Source organism: Phlebotomus papatasi, chromosome 1, assembly GCF_024763615.1.
Source record: "Phlebotomus papatasi isolate M1 chromosome 1, Ppap_2.1, whole genome shotgun sequence".
NCBI lineage: Eukaryota > Metazoa > Arthropoda > Insecta > Diptera > Psychodidae > Phlebotomus > Phlebotomus papatasi.
The window spans coordinates 46,400,898-46,422,213 of NC_077222.1; the positions used below are offsets into that span (position 1 = coordinate 46,400,898).

The window sequence follows — 21,316 nt, forward strand, 5'->3', positions numbered from 1 at the left end:
CATAAAAATAAAAAAATAAAAAAAAAACAAAGTGATTTTTGTGAAAATATCTATGAACGATAATTTTCATTCTTGTGAAAATATCGTACATTAAATATTAAAAAAAAAAAACAGGAACAGATAATCCTAACCGGCTTATGTAGGTGAGATTCTTAATGTGAGCTAACTCGAAATGCATGCAAATTCTATTTAGAGCTGAAGTTGGGGGACGCCATTCAGTTATCTTGAATCAAATTCGTGAAATTATACAAATTTTGTATTAAAACCAAAATACCAACGATTTGGATGAACTGGCACAAAAGTGATATATGGATGAAATGTAGACCAGAATGTTCTCTATAATTTTGCAGAAGAACTAGATGTCATCGATTACTCAGAAGCCGAGATAATCGAGGTTGTTTGCTTTTGAACTCGTTTTTTCGTCCAGAGCTCCCCAAGTGTTCATTTGGTGAAGTTTAACTATATCAAAGAATTGTTGTATTTTGTGAGGCTTTCCATTTAAAACACTATTTTAAGTGTCTTGGTGGAATAGAAGCAGTTCAATTGTCGTCTGAGTGGTTTCAAAGCGTTATTATGGAAAAAGTCATTTTTTATATAATATATATTAGCCGTACTCACTATGGCGTTGTTATCTCGTAATCTCCGTAATCTGTTATCTTGTTATAATTTTTCATTTATAAAATACATTACGAGAACATAACGAGATAACGAGATAACGATATTACAAGATAACAGCGCCATAGTGAGTACGGCTATTGTTTGTAATCCTCGGATTTTCTCAAAGTGCTCAGACAGAGCTGAAATTCACAGCTGACACACACAGCAGACAGCTGAAAATCATAAGCCGCCATTTTCGGGTCCGGCGGCCGTCCGGCCGTCCGTAGTATGCAATATCGCTGGTTTGGAAAGAGATTCATATTTTTTTTTTTTAAATATATCTACTCGCGTGTACGACGATTTCTGTGCTATTAGTTATTGCACCAAGTTGCAATTTTCACCAAATATACAGTAGAGTTCCTCAAATTTGAACATTTGGGGGTGTAGATGACATTTCTCACTTCTCAAATTTGAACAATATTTTTAAAAACGTAACGGAATTCACGTGAAATGCACTTTCCCTAGCTTAAGAAAAAAAGCCTTAGAGAATATATCAATGTAATTTGTTGTGAAATATATGGAATTTGTTGCGAAAGTTAATATAATAGGGTAGAGTAAGTACCTTTGGCCACTTTAAGGTTTCATGTGCTTGTAATTTTTATAATCTTTATGTAAATAAAATTAAATTTTGTACAAAGATACCTTAAAGCCGTTTTGTCCTAATAACCCAAGAGAACTCCTAAAATTTTTTGGATATTTTAGTGAAAAATGCATTTTATGCATATTTTAGTACTTTTAGCCACTTTGTAAGCACTTTTGGCCATTGTGTGTAAGCACTTTTGGCCACTTGTTTCCAATAGAATTTTAATAAAATAACAGAAGAAATAGCTTTCGAAAACTTTCACAAATACAGAGCACAAGTCCTATTCTTATTTAACATCAATTTTATGTGATTATTAAAGTATTTTAAACGACTTTTTCCACATTTTCTATTTGAGGTAAAAATCAGTCAAACGTCACGATTGTTTTTACTGATATCCGCGTGGTGCACCACGTGTAAAAAGTATGGGAAAATGAATGGCCAAAAGTACTTACACAGCCGAAAAAAGTAAGCTCTTTTAGCCACATACGATTTTCATTTAATTTGTTAGTAAATATTATAAAGGATGATATCACAATAAAATTTAGTTAATTATGAAATATACTTTCATTGAATAACATCAAATATTTTCATCAAAAATGTGAAATAATGTAAAACAATTTCTCTTCACATTAACAAGTTTCTTAAGAATCCCATGTTTTTTTTTAGTGATTGTTTACCTTGTCGAGAATTTCTTTTAATAACTTAGAATTAATCAAGTCGATACAAAAATCAAATATGTTTTTTTGATTCGTTAGATTAGAGGTCACGAAATGAGACCCATTTTCCTGATCTAAATAAACTCATAATTGACTTACAATGTGATTTTACTTTAGGTGGCCAAAAGTGCTTACATGGCCAAAAAGGGCTGACTCTACCCTACGATAATAATGAGAAAACACCAGAGAAAAATAGTTCCAATTCAGACTCCACGCAAATTTTCTTCACATAACCTCAAATTTTACATTTTGAAACTCAACAGACGTTCAAATTTGAGGAGTTCAAATTTGAGGAACTCGGACTGTATAACCTTTGCCGAAAACCGCAACTCCAAAGAGCGGCCGGACGGACGGATGGACGGGAACGGTTTTTTTAGCCATCCATATATTCGTGATCAAGAAGTGACCAAACACATTCTGGCAAAGTTTGGGGCCGATCGGAGGATGAGAGATTTTGTTAGGTTTATAGTAGCTGAGATTGTTAAGAATCTCACCTAATATATATGTAGGTATAAAAATTATAAAATTCATGCGATAATTTGAAAATTTCTCACTTTAGAGCTATATAGAGCAAGTAGCGGAAAATTAGCAAAAAAATATCCTAGGGTCCCTATAACCCAGTTCCCAGTGATTTGTGATTATGTAAAAATTTTAGAACAAAAAGTAACTATAGATATTTAGAAGATTACATTTTCTCTATAGGACGCCCGTAATGTTTTTATCATCCTTAAAGGGTTAGTTGACGTTTTTGTATGTTATATTAGTGAGATCTAATTATTTTAATGCGATTTATATTCGCTTTGCATTTTAATTTTCGATTAATATAAATAAATTGTAAGAATATAATAATATGAGAGGAATTATATTTCAGGAAGGCTTTAGTTGAATTCAACTATTAAAATAAGATTTAACATTTTATTACCTATAAGTGGATTGATGTTCTCATGTCGAAGCCCATGAGCCGTCATCAAAATATCCATTGCTTTTGTTTTTAATTCTGTCACCGCCATTAAAGGAATTTCCTTCAATTGCACAAGATCACCCTAAAAGAAAGAAAAACATATTTTAGTTCATTTGTAAACAGTAACAAATTTTAACACAATTTGTAATACAATTTACAATAGGTGTAATTATGTAAAAATCACACCTAATACTTGTAAAATACGAATGTTAAGGATAAGAAAAAAATCTTACGTTGTATCGGGCCTCTCAAAATCAATTACTGTATGATGTCTTGCTAAACTTCCGGAACCAGAATTATTTTTGGCCGTAGTGGTTAAGCCCAAATTTTTCAAAGAACCAATGGATCCTTTTAACAAATCCGGCTTGTCAACCTCTGGTCCACCAAATTCCTGAAGTTGCTGTAACCAGCAACAAAGCATTGCCTCAATCCCTTCATCAACCTATAATTTTGAATAAAATGTATAAACTGTTGGATTAGGGTGGTATGCTATACAGTGGTGGCCAAAATGATAGAATCACCTCCGCAAAGTTCACTATTTAAATAATTTTGATATAGAAATGTTCAAATAATTACCTTACGTCAAATAAGTATTGTTTTAGCCGCTAGAGGTTTGTATTTTTCACAGAATAGATCAATAGTGAAATTAGGTTTTAAAACACGATAGGACCACTTTCATTTAAATGAAAAAATGTGGTCTATAAATCGGATAAGTTTAAATAAAGCTATATTTAGAAACCAGAACTGACAGTTTTAATTTTTTTCTCTGAACTGAATTTCACTATTGACGTATTCTGTGTAGGGACAGATAATCCTAACCGGCTTATGTAGGTGAGATTCTTAACGTGAGATAACTCGGAGTGCATGCAAATTCGATTTAGACCTGAAGTTGTGGGACGCCATTCCAGTTACTTTGAATCAAATTCGTGAAATTATACAAATTTTGTATTTAAACCAAAATATCAAAAACTTGGATGGAGTGACAGAAAAGTGATATATGGGTGAAATATAGACCAGAATGTTCTCTATAATTTTACCGTAGAACTTGATCTGATTGATTAATCAGAAGTCAAGATAAGCGAGGTTTTTTGTTTCTTAACTCGTTTTTTCATCCAGAGTTCCCCAAGTAGTCATTTGTTGAACTTCAACTATATCAAAGAATTGTTGTCTTTTGTGGGACTTTCCATTTAAAACCCTATTTTAAGTGTCTTGGTGGAGTAGAGGCAGTCAAATTGGCATCTGAGTGATTTCAAAGCGTTATTATGGGAAAAATAATTTTTTTCACACTTAAGCGGCAAAATCGGAGTGATAGCGTAGTCTGAGCGGAAAACGATGTATGAACTGAATGTAGAGACAAATGTCCTCTATAATTATGTTGAAGTAATCATCAAAATCGTTCAGCGACAGTCAAGATAATTGAGGTTATGTGATATTGAAATTGGTTTTTCGACTGTGGCGCCCCTGGTGTTGGTCCCACGAAGTTCAAATATTCTAGAAAGTTGTAGCATTTGGTGAGATCTTTCGTTTAAGCCCTCATTCATCAAAATCGGTCACACAGAAACGGAGATATGATTTTTGAATTTTGTGAACTTTGACCCCTCATATCTCCGGTTCTGTTTTAACCACAGCGCACTTACGCACCATTTTGGAAACGTCTTAGACTGGACTACAACATACTAAAATTTCATTAACTTGCACAATGCCGTTTTCGAGAAAAATTACTTTGAATTTCGATGAATTTTGACGCTATCACAGCGCCACCTGTGGTGACTTTTTGAACATCCATCTGAAAGTGCTCATCGAGACGAAACCAAAAACGTAAAATTTAGGCCGCTATGTTAATAAGAACCGAAGATAGAGGCCGGTCAATGTTCGAACTTTGACCCCTTATAGCTCGGGTCAGGGGTTATGGATCGACTTAAGGTTTTTTTTGTTTGATAGGTATAATCAGCGGTTACAACATACTAAAATTTCAGCCCGATTGCATAAGGAATTTTTGAGTTATTTAACTTTTAAGATTTAAAAATTTTCTTTTTAATAATAGCGCCCCTAGCGGTGGTTTTATGAACTTGCGATGTTAGAAGGGGAAGTGGCATTTCATGAGGGCTTGCCAAAAAGCCCTCATTTTTTAAATTCTGATAATTAGAACAGGAGTTATGGCCATTTTAAGAATTTTTTTTGGATCCTTATAGCTCGGGTCAGGGGGGTCGGGGGACCTTAAGTTTGGTATTGATGGAAAGCTCTAAGGCCCAGCTATAACATACTAAAATTTGAGCCCGATCGATGCCATAGGGGCAGAGCTATTGAGAAAACAAAAAAAGGTGGTCTTCAAAATGGCGGAAGGAGGGGTGGGGGGTCAATGCACCAAGTTGCAATTTTCATGCGATATATAACCTTTGCCGAAAACCGCAAGTCGATATCTTTTTTAGTTTAGGAGCTATTAAGCTCCAAAGAAGGGACGGCCGGGAACTTTACTTAGCCCCCCATATATTCGTGATCAGGAAGTGGCGAAACACATTTTGGCCAAGTTTGAGGTCGATCGGACGATATGAAATTTTGTTAGGATTATAGTAGGTGAGATTGTTGAGAATCTCACCTAAAAGAGACCTCTAGCAGCCAAAACAACCCCTATTCCACGATTCTAATAATTTGGAGATTTCTACTTCAGAATTATATCAACAAATAAGTTTTGCAAAGTGATTCTATTATTTTGGCCGCAACTGTATATAAATGCTCAAAAGGTAATCAGTAGAATAAGATGTGTACATATGGGGTGTTCAAAATATTGTGTACTATGTATTGTTATGCAAAACAGTATCAATTGACTTCCTCCATCCTAATTGTATGACGAGGTGAATCAATTTTGCTAACACAATGAAATTTTATATCACAGAACCTTAATCCTATATAATGCACATACTCACCCGTCTCGAATCTACCGGAAACACAAAATCTGATGGTGAGAGCACAATTTTATTCGGCCCTTTCGATAAGCGTTTTTTAAGTAGATAATTCCTGAAAAATCCAAATTTTATTTAAACAGACACGAATTTTCAAATTACCAGTGATAAACCCAGATAAGTTTACGGTTCCTGAGATTCTTTACAGGCGGTCTCAAAACGAATGGAGCTCGAAGGGCTCAAAATACTTGAAAATTCGATTGTGATTTGAATTTATTTTGGGAGTAAGCAATCGCGTCGAGTCAGTGTTATCCGCGTCTGTCGTAAAAAGAGGATTGCTTAACGCGATTCTTTACCTCTAAAATTTAACTCACAATCGAATTTTCAGTTGCACCAGTTGTATACCTTTCGCCTATGAAGAGTCGCCTGTGAAGAATCTCAGCTACTATTAGCTTACTTGGTCTTATCCCTGGCCATTTTCTATTTTAAATAGTGTGAACACAGAAGAACAAAAGTAGAAAAATAAAGTGTATTAAAATCGAATAATAAACATTAGACATAAGTCAATTTATATACAGCAAAGGTCGGGTAACAGTGGAAATGGAGTAGGGCGACCCCTTCCGATCTCTTTAAAATCATTAAATTAAATCATTGAATACAGGAGTATTTAAACCCCGCTAGTTTTTTTGTGCATTGACTATTTGTAAGTATATAGCATCTATTCCGTATAATAATATATTAATCAAAAAATTTACCATTTTCTAAAGTCATGCATGCCTGAAACTAAAAAGGATTATAAATGAATTTGACAAGAGACCGTCAGTCTACGGATAGCATATTCTAAGGTCCAGTTATAATATGCCTAAGATGCCAAATGTTAATTTTGATTAATTCAATATTATCTATGTATAGGGTCCTCAAATGTTATCATTTTCTAATCAATTATGCTTTTTGCTATTCGAAATCCTTTCAGTGACATTTTTCATATGGATTTAATAGGCCTGATATCACATAACTAACACAACACATATTAACTTGATAAACGGCGTACTTTTAGCTGAGATTTTCTACATTCTCATAGTTTTCACAAACATGGTGAACGGGAAGAAATATTCTATTTGTGGTTTAACTGCTCTTTGAGACGTAATATAAATCTTGGACGTTTTCAACCAAATGTAAATAATTGAGAACTTCAAATATAAATTAAATTTTAAAATATTATACATTTAAAAAAAAATAGGTTATTCTTAAAACTAAAAAAATTGCTTAACATTTTTGTAATAAATATTATCTCTTATAAATTTCTATAAATAGAAGGAAATCGCATTTTTTACAAAAATTTTTAAATCAGACAATTTTCAAAATACTCTTTCTGCTGTAAGATATAGCAAACTTAATTAGAATTTTTCACAAAACAAGAAATAAATATGTTAAATATCAAATTATGTATATATAAAATAGATAATAAAAATATAGGTTCTCACCTAAAAAGCAGTGCGGCCGCAACGCTGGCAACGATAACACACAGCAGAAGGAGTACGGTCAGTACGATAGCCCCCCAACATAGTATACCACACGTCCAGAACTGAGATGTGTGCAATCCCCAATCACGGAAACCCCTCAGTAGTGGATGCGTGGTGAATACCTGATGATTGATGTGATTTTGCTGAAGTACTAGGAAGGGACGCCATCCAAAAGTTGACTCATTCTTCACATTCACATTGCGATGAAGGTCCAATACAATGAAGTCAAATTTGATACCACTTTCATTAGCACCATACAAGATCGACACAATAAAGTCAAATAAACTAAAAAATTCACTATACACCAGCTGATTTGGAGAATATTTAGAGGGGGTTTGGTGTCCATTTCTTGTGGTTTCTCGACGCCAGCGTCTTGCATTTTGTCCTTTCAGTTCCTCAATAAAAGCAAGTTTTACAAAATCAACCAATATCTCCTCTGCATTTGATAATCCTCTTTCTTCGACTTTAACTTTAACACATACGTCTTTTATAATATCATTTACACTATCCGTATTATTTGTTGAGTTTCGCGTTATTGATTTTGTACTATCACCATTTTCATCTTTATTATCAAATAAATAATGACAAAAAAAATAACAAAAATCATTTTGTTCATTGAAATATTTGGGATGACAATCAATTACTTGTGGGCATTGATCCCAAATAAATGAATCCCTCTGTGCAGTCTTATTAATAATTGTGGTGATTGAATAATTGGAAATAAAATAATTAATATCACAATTGAACGTAATCAGTTTGTGCAAAAATTTTAACACTGTAACATTAATATTAGATATCAAAACTCCACTAATCATTTCACCTATTTCTGAATCAAACTTTTGTTTTTTCTACATCACTTGAGACTTCACTATCATTATAAATCCTTTGCGAAAAATCCAAAGATTCTTTAGTATGTGTGGTATTATTATTGTATGGAATATGTCTTCTATCCCTTTTTACACTAACTGAAGATATAGCAATATCATCAGAATTGTCGTCAACAAATGCCTCCTTCAACATCCACTCTGAATACTTTTCAAATTCCACATGAAGTGTTTTATTTAGCAGGTGCTTCAGCTTCTCTGTAAGTACTGTTAGCACAAGCAGATTTCTGTATGGTCTCGAATTACCACGATTATTTGTACTGCTGTTTCGGAAGGAATTTTCACTGAAATCCGGATTGTTTGGCACAAGTCCAGAAGACCATGTGAGAAATATATTATCTATTTTTGTGAAATTGCCGCCCAGATAAGTGTAGAAATGACTTTCACTGTTGAATATTGTTCCAAACATATCAATGAGAAACAATTTTGTTTGTCTGTAGTGTTCAAAATGCTGAATAACCTGTTGAGCTTCTATAGAATTTAGAGATGATGTTATTATGACAACTGTAATGAAGAAAAAAACAGAGATTTACATACAGGATTTAAAGTCGAAATATTTAGAAAATTATATAGAATCACCATTTCACATAGTCAAATACAATTATTATATCTGATATTCGTGTAAAAAAAAGGATACTTGCTTAGCACTATCATTTTTGGATTTTAAGGATCTTAAGAGTTAAATGCGTGGAATTCTATAAAAACGTTTAGATCCTATATAATACATAGTAGCTCTTCAACAAACTACTAATTAATATTGATAAATTGTAACCACTTAACCAGCTATTAAGCCTAAATACTTATTCAAATTAAGTGTGAGGAAAATGGCTATGTGGTACATGAGTTTCCTTTATGGTTGAATAATTATAACCAATGAAACCAATTTGAGAAATATTTAAGATTATCTGAACAGCTTGACAATGCTATATTTTAACTAGTTTATTATCAGCCTCCCAAAATAAAGTGCGTATCATTACCATAAGGTCACTTTGCAGAACTAAAATTTTTTTTCTGTATTCATTTTATTTAAATTTTTTCTGCAAAATACTTTGACTTGAATTAATTGACAATAGACTATTGTAATTTTTTGACACTGCAACGGCTCTCCCATATTTCTATTGAAGAAATGCTGATTTTTACGGTTTTCCAGTGTATCAAAATTACGTTTTGGAGTTAAAATCTGCAATTTTGGATACCTGGATCAAGCCTGAAGACAAGTTCATCGAAAATTTAATCGATAGTATGCCTAATCACATTCTTGAAATACTTCAGAAAAACGTTGGAATCACTAATTATAAAGATTTGCATAAAAAATATCTCGAATGATAACATTACAAAAGAATTTATTGACATTATCGTAGTCTTACGATCAAAAACGTATAAAATTGATATTTTCTCAATTCAAATTTAAGAAAGATGTTTCACTGTCAAAAAATTATCATAAATAGGATCCAATCAAAGTATTTTGTGGAAAAAAAATACTGATTGACCAGTATTTTAATAACAATGGTCAGTATAAATTAACTTTGGTCAGTGCATGATTAAAACGGAAATTGTATAAATAGTAGGGTGTTTCAACAAGGAAAAAACTTTTTTGCCACTATTCTCAGGGTGCTGTATTTGATGAGACAAGAAAGTTTTTCTTCGACGACCATATGATCAGACGCTGTTTAGAGGTGGCTGAACGACCCTCTCTGTAGTGTAAAATCAGAAAAATGTTCTACGAGGAGGGTCGTTCAGCCACCTCTAAACATGTCGTCGAAGAAAAACTTTCTTCTCTCATCAAATACAGCACACTAAGAATAGTGCCAAAAAACTTTTTACCTTCTTGAGACACCCTAATATATAATCAATGTAGTGAAATATTATGTGTAATGTAAAAATTAAGAAGATTTGAACCATCTTGGAAATATTATTCTCCTTTAAAGTAATTTCTGATCACGTTTCATATACTTTTTATTTTCTACTAAAAAAAAAAATAACAATAAACTAATATGATAAATTCAATATATAAGCCAGTCATAAGCCTAGATCAGCTTATAGAGGTGCGATTCCTTCATTGCAAATTTGGATTGTGGCAAACTCGAACGATATATATACATAAATAATGCAAATTTCGTTTAATTATTCTTAAACTATATTAATAAGGAAAAGTGGATGAGAAATGCATGAAAGTATCTGAAAAACTTTAAAGTCGATTATCTCAGAAACTATGGGATATAGAGGCCTCAAACTTTACATATACATTTGCAGCCTCCTTTAGGCTTGATATGTGCAAAATTTTACTTGAAAATGAAAAAATTGAATGAGAAATACGTAAAATTGTCTGAAAATCTTTAAAGTCGATTATCTCGGAAACTATGAGAGATAGAGGCCTCAACTTTACATCCGTTTGAAACCTCTGTCAGCAACCCGTGAGAATCCGCGAAGATATTCATAACCCACGAAAAATACGCGCATCCCGAAAAAATTCGCGACCTGCGAAAATCCGCGAAAATCCACCAAAAAATCGCGCCCTCGAAAAATTACACGCCCTGCGAAAATCCGCGAAAAATTACACGCCCCGCGAAAATTCGCGAAAACATTACACGCCCCGCGAAAGTTCGTGAAAAAATTCGCGCCCCGCGAAAATCCTCGAAAAATTTCACGCCGCGCGAAAATCCGCGAAAAAATACACGCCGCGAGAAAATCCGCGAAAAATTACACGCCCCGCGAAAATCCACGAAAATCCGCGAGGAAATTCGCGCCTCGCGAAGATCCGCGAGAGGCATCGCGGATCGTGAATTGTATATGCCACCTTTCAAATCTTCGGATATAGACTCACCATGTAGAGAGGAGAGAGAGAGAAAGGGAGAGTGAGAAAGTGCTATATATATGGGGAAAGCTTGTCCGACGCCGCGCCGCTTCTCCCGCTTTTTTCCCGCCTGACGCTAATAGCAAATTTTCTTAAAATTGAAATCTTTAAAGTGAAATATCACGAGAACCGTTCGAAAAATGTCTTAGTTTTTTTTAATGGTCTAAATTTTCTGGGCTACAAGATAAAGATAAAAAATTCTAATCGTATGCTTAGATTTCGAGATAAACTACAAAACGTGATTTTTAACCGGTTTAGAACCGGTTTTTCAAAAAAAAACTAATAGCACAGAAATCGTCGTACGCGCGCGTAGATATATTTTTAAAAAATTTATGAAGATATCTCTATCCAAACCAGAGATATTGCGTACTACGGACGGCCGGACGGCCGGCGGAACGGGGACGGGAAATTGCCGGCTTATGATTTTCGGCATCAGGGATGTTCAAAACATATACCCTGAGAATTTCAGCTCGATTGGATCATTTTGAGAAAATCCGAGGATTACAATAGGTGTGATTAGAAGGAATCACACCTAACTTATTGAGTTTCCTACCTACCGTGGTCTTTTATTTGATCGAGCGAGCTAGGTAAAACGACCAAAAATGGTAGGTAGGGTTAGTGCTAATTCCTAATAATAATAATATAATAATAGAATATTCCAAAATTGGAAACGATCCAAAATAAAAATTCCGATATTATACGGACCTCAGACCGATTACCTATATGGTTTAACTTCGCTAATATCTTCAGCAAAGATTTTTTAGAAAACTTTGACTTTATGAATGTTTAGTTCCAATTCTCTTTTTCAATAAATTATACTTTGCAATAGAAAGTGACATAATGACAAGTTAATTTCGCAATTGTAGGGAAGTTATAGGCAGAATTAGCCAGCAAATGAAATTTTTCTATGTTTAAAATTCCTCGGGAAATGCTTGGAATTGACTGGTAAATATTTCAAGCATTAGAGAATCTATATACATTAGAGAAAGTATACATGCAACTATCTAATGCTGTTCAGGTTTCCCCTACATGTAAATAATATTAAAATTTAAAAAGATTAATTTGATCTCACCTTGTCCTTTCTTATCAGCGATTTGTCTTTCATCAAGATTTGTAGTGCCTATCTCAATGCGAAAAGGTATTTGTATATTAGCTGATATTGCCAATGGCAATCCCCAGTTTGTTTCTGAAAATTAAAAAATGAGCAGTATAAGATATCGTAGTTAACTTTAAACCTGAAGAGGAATATTTCTATTATCTGATGCAATGCAAACTTTCAGAGCTATTATACTTAAATGAATTATATTTTATGCGAAAACTGTTGTTACTATTTCTGAGAAATTTGTGTTCGAGAGATATTTAAGACCACACAACGAAATTTTTTTGGCTGCAGCAGTGTGGGCAATATTCTAGTAAGAATTGTCAAAAAAAATACATTTAGCTAGTATGTAAAAAAACGGAAATCATAAATTGTACTGAAACAAAAAAAAAATAATATACGAGAAATGAAAATGAAGAAGTTGTGAATCATCTTGTTATATATATATATATATATATATATATATATATATGTTTATTTAACTTACTCAACGGCAAGGAGCCATACGGTATATACAATTGGTCTGTGTTTAATTCTATTTTAGACTCTTAAATCTAATTTAATTCAAATTTCTTTATATAATCCAATATTTTTGATAAATTTATTATACTCTCACAATTATTTAAATTCAAACTCTCTCTTTCTACAAAATATTTAGCACAATCAGTAAAGATGTGCGCTATAGTTAAATTAACATCACATATGTCACAGATGGACATTAAGTGTCCATGGGTTAGTCTAGTGTGCCCTATGCCCCTATTACTAATCTATTTAGAATTACCCTTTCTTCTCTGAATTTACCAGCTGCCAGAGTTTTAAATGTTTCAATATTTAAACTCAAGCTAACTAGGCCCTGACTAGCATGAATTCTATTCCACCTATCTGAGGCCAAACTCAATGATATTTCATTTATATAATTATTTAAATAATTTATAGGTACTGAATTTTCATCTATTACAGTTTTAGATGCTGCTTGTCTAGCTAGTCCACCAACCACTTTCCACGGATACTCACATCCTTCCAATACTGCTCTGGCTTCAGCCGTAAAAACAGAACATCGATCATCCATTCTCACCGTTTTAGTAATAAAGTTATAGTTGATATGTTCTATCACGCATAACCTACGCCTTCCGAAGATTTTGATCCATCAGTATAAATTCTAGTATAGTGCTTATAGTTTTCAATTACTTTGGAGAAGTGATCCCGGAAAATGTTTGAATTCACGAGAGACTTTTTGGTAAAAGCCAAAGATAAATTAACACATACTTCCTTAAAAAGCCAAGGAGCAAATTTTGCTACATCACGTTTCAATATTGAAGAATTATTAATTTGTAAAGATAGAAAATCGCTTTGAATTCAACAAAGGAAAGGAATAGGTTTTAATTGAATTGTGGGTTAAATCAATGTTAGTTAAGCTAAGGTTCAGATTGTTGGCAATATTTTTAATCATAAACTTTCCATTAATTTTTACTCTTTTGACATCAGAGGGGATAGAACTGGACAGGGATTGAATGCTACCAATTGGGGAAGAGCGAAAAGCTCCTGTTGCAGCTCTAATAGCAGAGTTTCTAATGGGATCGAGTTTATTTAAGGTGGTGTCGTTTGCTGTACTCAAGACAGTAGAACCATAAAAAATTCGACTATCTATAAGGGCGCTAGAAACTTTCAATAATTGAGTCTGATTAGATCCCCATCTTGTGTGGGCCAAAGTATTTATCAAATTTATACTCTTCTGGACTTTTTTTTTTACTTGGTTACGTGATAGTTTAAATTTAGTTTTTTATCAAATTAAATACCCAATATTTTTACATTATCGGAGAAATTTATTCTGTTTTCCCCCATGACAATATTAGGGTCAGGACAAACCCTTTTATGGCAAAAGTGAATAGCTTCTGTCTTTGTACGAGAAAAAGAAAACCCATTATCCCTATCCCACAACATACATTGATTAATTGAGTTTTGGACGTTATATACTAGAATTTCATAGTTTGAATCAGATGCATAGATGATTCTGTCGTCCGCATACATGAGAAATTCCACCCCTTCACAGTTTTCAAGGACCTCATAAATCCCATTTATAGCGACTAAAAACAGTAAGACCGATAAACTACTTCCTTGAGGAACTCCATTTGTGAGGAGGAAACTGTCTGATTGATGTGAACCAATCAACACCTTGAAACTTCTACCTCTTGAAGTCTTGTAAAATATCTAAAAAACAAAAAGTGCCTTATACACCTCATTTAGCTAGCTGTCTTGTCACAATAATGGACCATACTTTCTCATAAGCTTTACTAATATCCAAAGAAATTGCAATAGTGTGTTTTCTTAATTGACGGTTTGACGCAACAAAGTTTTGTAAAATGGTCACATTATCAGATGTACTTCTACTATTTCTAAATCCATTTTGCCTAGTGGATAGAAGCTGGTGTCTCTCTAACCACCAAGATAATCTACGAGCAATCATTTTCTCGAAAATCTTACCCGTACAATTCAGTAAAGAAATAGGTCTGTAACTTAATACTGATATTGGATCTTTACCAGGCTTCAATATAGGTAACACTTGCCTCCTTCCATTGGTCTGGAAATACTCCTTCTTGGAATACCCGATTATAAATAACTAAAAGTGAAGATTTTGTGTCAAAATCCAAATTTTTAAGCATAGAGTATGTGATTGAGTCAGGACCAGGTGATTTGCCTTTAGCAGTAATCAAGCTCCCTTCCATTTCTTTTCTAGAAAAAGGAATGTTAAGAGAGTCATTACCCTGCACAAAAGTCAATTCCAAGGGAACGTTCTCCAAATTGAGTCTTCGATTTAATGAATAGATCAAAATCGTCGTCTTGGGAGTTGCTTTGGAAGTTGAGGGCTAAACCTATATGAATTGGGTTAGTAAGGCATCTACCATCTTGAAAGACCTGTTTAACTATTGGTGTATTATAAGTTCGCTGAATCCTCCGGACTTTATTCCACACATATTTAGAGGAAGTTTTATCGTGGATAGTTATGATATAATCCTGCCATGTCTTAATTTTAGCTTCTTTACACTGACGCTTAAATTCTGCCTTAAGAGTTTTATAGTTTCTGTCATTTTCTTCTGTTAAGTTATTACACGCCTTTTTATTGCTTTTTTGCATTTCTTAGCGAGTTTATCAATATCGTCATTCCACCAGGCCTTCTGCAGTTTTTTAGGATGAAGACTGGTTTTAGGAATACATTCGTTAGCCGCAGATTGGACTGTCTCAGTAAACTTGGATACCGCATCGTGTACGTTGAGTTCACTTAAGCTTGGCATTGTCTCTACAATTTTCCTTGAAAATTTTGGCCAGTTAGCTTTGTACTCTTTCCACCTTTGCCTACGAGTAACATCGGGGGAGGCAGTGATTTTCGAAATTTTATGGGGAAGTGATCACTGGAGTGATAATCTTCCAGTACTACCCAAGAAAATTGAGGAAAAACAGCGGGAGAACAGATTGATAAATCAATGGAAGAAAAAGTACAATATCCAGGATGATAGTATGTCTGACTACCTGTATTCATGATATTTAAATTGTAGCTAAGAATTATACTTTCAATCAGTCGTGCTCGAGAACTAGTTTGATTGGAACCCCAAATCTCATTATGGCTATTGAAATCACCTAACAAAAGAAAAGGCTGAGGAAGCTCGTTAATCAGAGATTGTATAGCAGAATGTATTAGGTGAGATTCTTAATAATCTCACCTACCATAATCCTAACAAAATTTCATGTTGTCCGATCGAGCTCAAATTTGGCCAAAATGTGTTTCATCACTTCCTGATCACGAATATATGGGTGGCTAAGTTACGTTCCCGACCGACCAGCCGCTCTTTGGAGCTTAATAGCTCCTAAACTGAAAGAGATATCGACTTGCGGTTTTCGGCAAAGGTTATCGTATGAAAATTGCAACTTGGTGCATTAACCCCCCACCCCCCACCCCCTTCCGCCATTTTGAATAACCCCCTTTTTTGTTTTCTCAATAGCTCAGCCCCTATGGCATCGATCGGGCTCAAATTTTGGTATGGCCTTAGAGCTTTCGATCAATACCAAACTTAAGGTCCCCTCACCCCCCTGACCCGAGCTATAAGGGTCCAAATTTTTTTTCTTAAAATGGCCATAACTCCAGTTCTAATTGTCAGAATTTAAAAAGGGAGGGCGTTTTGGAAAGCTCTCATGAAATGACACTTCCCCTTCTAACATTGCAAATTCATAAAACCACCGCTAGGGGCCCTATTATTAAAAAGAAGATTTTTCAATATCCTAAGTTAACACTTCGTAGAACCCTAACTAAAAGTGTCACGGATGGACCAAGTGGCAGCCGCTGCCACTTATCGGATTTTACATAATATTTTAATATTTTTACATATATTTTAACATTCGGAGCCTCAGTCAGTTCTTTTCTGGTATCTGAATCAGAAATTTTATCTCCTTGGGTACTGTATTTAAAGATTTCTAACCATTCGATGTTTTCATCTTTATCAGAATCATGGAGTAGGGGAATGTGGTCTGCGTTTTAATACGGCAGCCTTTGAATTTTTAATTTTTCTCTTATTTTTCAAAGCAAAAATTCTACTTTATGAACAATAGTTAATACTATTAACTATATTCTATTAACTTCGCTTAACAAAATGAATTTTTAGCTTTGGCAAATAAGAGAAAAATTGAAGCATTCAAAAACTGACGCATTTAAAGGTATGTCACTTTTCCCTATATTTCATCTCAATAATTAGCAAAAAACAATTTCAAACTGTTCTTTTAGGGCTTTTAAACATTAATAATCAAGAAAATAACAACTGCAGAACGTAAATCTCTCATATAAAATGCATATGGCAGCAACTGCCACTTGGTCCATCCGAGTGCAGTTTTTTGTTTTTGCAATATATTTACATTAATATTTAATTTTTATTAAAAATTTTATAACAAAAAAAATAGCCAGATAAATTCTGCACACATTCAATCAGGCCTCCAGGCGAAATGATATATTCTTCACTATAAAAAATAACATTGAAAATTAAATTGGCAGCGGCTGCCATTAGGGTCCATCCAAGTGTTAAATAACTCAAAAATTCCTTTCTTCGATGAGATCATGTTCTTCTGCAAAATTATAGAGAACATTCTGGTCTACATTTCACCCATATATCACTTTTATGTCACTCCATCCAAATCTTTGATATTTTGGTTTAAATACAAAATTTGTATAATTTCACGAATTTGATTTTAGATAACTGAATGGCGTCCCCCAACTTCAGCACTAAATCGAATTAACATGCATTCCTAGTTAGCTCACATTAAGAATCTCACTTACATAAGCCGGTTAGGATTATCTGTCCCTTTCTATATTGGAGTTAGGCTTCAGATAAACGGAACAAATAGTAAACTTTACACCTAATACTACCAATTTCATTGCTACAGCATCCAGATCTACTGGTAAAAATAAAAGGGTCAAATTGACCCTTTTCCAAAGGATGGATCATATTTGACTCTTTGAAAGAGTCACCAGGTACCCTTCGAAAGGGTCACGGTTTTGACATCTATTTAATTCCGGAATAAACGAATAAAAAAAACAATGAAAAAGTGATCTTTGGTGTTCGCTCAGATGAGAGAAATATGATATCAGTAATAAGTTTACAATAAACATGATTATTCGTGATAAACGTGCATACTAAATTTCAAGAGATACAAAAGTGAACCTTTCAAAGGGTCAAATACGATCCATCCTTTTGAAAAGGGTAAATTTGACCCTTTTATTTTTACCAGTGTCAGATTCTAACGTTAGTTCTTCAAATCCTATTCCCTTATTATTTGAGTATGGAAATAAATTTATCTAGTGTGCGGAGGCCAATAATCTATATGTAACTTATGCGATTCATGCATTATCAATTAATGGATATGCACATTTATTGCTCGTTAAAATTTTTTTTAGTACCCAATGAAATGAAAACTGTTATATCGTGACAAAATTGTTAAGCATCCGTAACATGGGGCAATTCAAAAAGCAACGATTTGTCCCAAATCTTTCAGATCAGACTCCAAGCGTTCTTGAGCCTTTAGGAAAATTATGTTTTTGAGCTGCCCCTTATGCACTACGCTCACCAGTTTCTGCATGATATAAAATTTACCCGTCGCGTCGGTAATAAAACAATAAAAGTATTATATCAATTAATAAACTTATAATTACCAGTAGCAAAAATCACAGCTTCCGTCCAATTTAACTCCTTCGAAATAGTCGTCACTACAAATGATATGATCTCAAAGGAGGGCAAAAATCGTTCCGTTAGCTATAAAAAATATATGTAAAAATTGATTTACAACACAATAAGATTTATTTAAAAAAAGATAATTTTTTTCTTTAAAAATCGATTTAACTCATTTAATTATTTTGATTTAAACTTATTTTATTATTTACCTTCATTCTTGGACATGGCCAAAATAGTACATCTTTTTTGAACGCCTCAGAAAGATGCTCAGCCATATCGCAATAACCAGCATCTCTCGTATTATTATTGTTCAGAACATAAATCAACGTCGAATAATTAGTATTCTCTAAATACTTCATAAGTATGCTCAGGCCTATCATGGCAAACAGAAATAAATATAAAAAAAAATAGAAAAAATTTACTTCGTTTAACTTTTTCACGACTTAATCTCAAAGAAATCTAAAGAAAAATACACTTACCACTTCCAGACATAAAATCAATGGAATTTGAAGGAAGGCCCTTGATTTCAAAAATGTTTTGAAATTCTTGGAATTGTAATTTAACGTCAGTAATGTTAGTTTCATTTTGAAGAAGGACAAGTGTACTGTTTCCTTTCCTCTTATTAGTAACTGCAAGTTCAACGGTTGTTACGGAGATAAGGAGAGAGAGTGCCAGGAAGAGAAGACGACTGGGTCGACAAGAAGAATTATTTGACTTCATGTGGATCTGTTTAATGCATTTAGAAGAAACAGTCCCGCCGATTTGTTTATATCGTCATCGATGGACTTTTCTTCAAGATGTTCTTGCTTAATTTGCCATTTAGATATAAGAATGAGACTCATAACTACAGGATTTTGATAAATTTTGGCCGCACATTCTATCACCTCACAAATCTAGAGAAAAAAAAATGCTTATAAATATATTAAACATTTTATATGGGTCAAAAAAAATTGAAATTTAGTGGATTGCTCACTAGAACGTATAACATTTGGTGATGGAGACTAGGAGGCATTGTGCAATAAACCACTTAACATTTTATTTTATTTAAAATCAAAATTATACCGGTTCTCATGAAAAAATATCCATAAATTAAAATTTACTTGTACACCTATATGAATACCATTTAGGGTCTTTCAACAAGGAAAAAAAAGTTTTGGCACTATTCTTAAGGTGCTGTATTTGATGAGACAAAAAAGTTTTTCTTCGACGATTATATGATCAGACGCCGTTTAGAAGTGGCTGAACGACCCTCTCTGTAGTGTAAAATTAAATGATTAAAAAAACTTACCAAGTGATGTTCAATCATAATTATACGAAGCTCCTCTTCCGAGATGATCAAACTCTGTAGTCCATCTACTTCATGTCTTCTTCCACACGTTTTATAGCAAAATTTCAAATTTATCCGGGGTTATTCCGCCTTATCCAGCATTATGGCTGCCGGGCGCGGAATGTCATAATTTTAAAGTAGGTAGCCGTAACGCATGATCAAACGAAGGGTTGTATATCATAAACTTTTATGAAATATACACTTACAAACTGTAAGTTAGGGAAGATATTTTGGGTGGGGTTTGATCATCTCGGAAGAGGAGCTTCGTATAATTATGATTGAACATCACTTGGTAAGTTCGTTTAGTCATTTAATTATACTACGCTCCTCTTCCTCGAGATCAAACTCTGTAGATGTTCGTACTATTGCGTTACGGCTAAGAAATTTACTGAGAATAAGTCAAAATTCTTATTGATACTTTTTTCGCAATAATGTATGTACCACCACCTAATACAAACAAAACTAACTTATAGACTAACAATTCTACATAAGTATTTTCTACATGTTAATCCATATTTCCGTTATAAATTCATTTCAAGTTACATATCAAATACCGCATTTGCAAATGCTACTTTCCTGGAAACAAGAGGTAAGTTATAAAACTTAGCAAATGTTTCAGATCTTTCTGTCTACCCTGCGGTTTTCTTAATAATTGTTATATCAAGACCTTTACGGTTAGCAGCTGATGTTGCTGCATGTCGAGTCGAATATGATGAAAACATGTTCACATCGATATTACACTGCTTGAAAACATCTTTAATCCAGTGGCTCAAAGTTTGTGAACCAACCGATTTATGTGGGCGTTTAAAAGAGATGAAAAGTTCTTTAATATCATTTCTGAGCTTATGTGTTCCATGTAAACATTGCTTAAGGACAGAAGCCACACAAACTTTAGGATCTTCTTTATAAAATGGAATTGTAAGTACAGGATGTGACCGACCTGATTTAGTTGTTTTGATCGACTTATCAATTTTAATTTCAATATAATCTTCTGTTTCTCTTATATTATCAATTGAAATTAAAGAAAAGGTCTGCAACCTGTGCCCTGTAATCAACGCAAGCAAAATAATTAATTTATGAGACAAATCTTTGAGTGACATTTCTGGGGTATTTGCTTTTTTCTTGTAAAAATCGATTACAATCTTTGGATCCCAGGTACAGTCATATTTTGGCATATTTGGTCTCATTCTGGACAAACCTTTGAAAAATCGTTTTAAATTTTCATCTTTCGCTAACCACGACCCCATAATCAAAGAAAGAGCTGATCTGTATGAATTAAGAGTGCCATAAGAGGCTCCTCTATCATATTCTTTTGTCAAAAATTTAATACATTTTGAATGTCAGAATTAAAGGGATCCAGATTGCTTTCTTTACAAAAAATTCACCATTTCTTTAAACCTGTGTCATATTGTTTCCAGGTCGAAGACGAAAGTGACTGTAGAATTATATTGTGAGACTCCACTGGGATTCCTCTTTTTACACAACTCATCCTGACAATATCCCTACTACCAGGGTAATTCGCTTCCAGAAGTGAGTCTCCCTATTAACAGGAATAACATAAATGTTAGCATCTAAATACAATGGATCTGATATCAGCAGTGAT

The 21,316-nt window shown here is 33.6% G+C and overlaps 2 protein-coding genes across 2 annotated transcripts in view; both read right to left on the reverse strand.

Annotated features, from left to right (window-relative positions):
• LOC129799438 (retinal guanylyl cyclase 2-like) overlaps window positions 1-8,047 on the reverse strand; it is a 22,930-nt gene extending 14,883 nt beyond the window's left edge. Inside the window, 6 exon segments of the mRNA XM_055843296.1 lie at window positions 2,879-2,999; window positions 3,151-3,167; window positions 3,170-3,359; window positions 5,842-5,932; window positions 7,302-7,902; window positions 7,985-8,047. Coding sequence (XP_055699271.1) covers window positions 2,879-2,999; window positions 3,151-3,167; window positions 3,170-3,359; window positions 5,842-5,932; window positions 7,302-7,902; window positions 7,985-7,994 — 1,030 coding nt within the window. The 5' untranslated portion in view covers window positions 7,995-8,047.
• On the reverse strand, window positions 6,975-19,304 carry LOC129799446 (uncharacterized). Its single transcript, XM_055843321.1, has 5 exons — window positions 18,866-19,304; window positions 18,596-18,759; window positions 18,368-18,467; window positions 12,151-12,264; window positions 6,975-8,728 (listed from the first exon to the last, which is right to left on the reverse strand). The coding sequence occupies exons 1-5, from the start codon at window positions 19,104-19,106 to the stop codon at window positions 8,172-8,174; spliced, it is 1,176 nt and encodes a 391-aa protein (XP_055699296.1). The 5' UTR covers window positions 19,107-19,304; the 3' UTR covers window positions 6,975-8,171.
• Window positions 19,305-21,316: the final 2,012 nt, after the last annotated feature.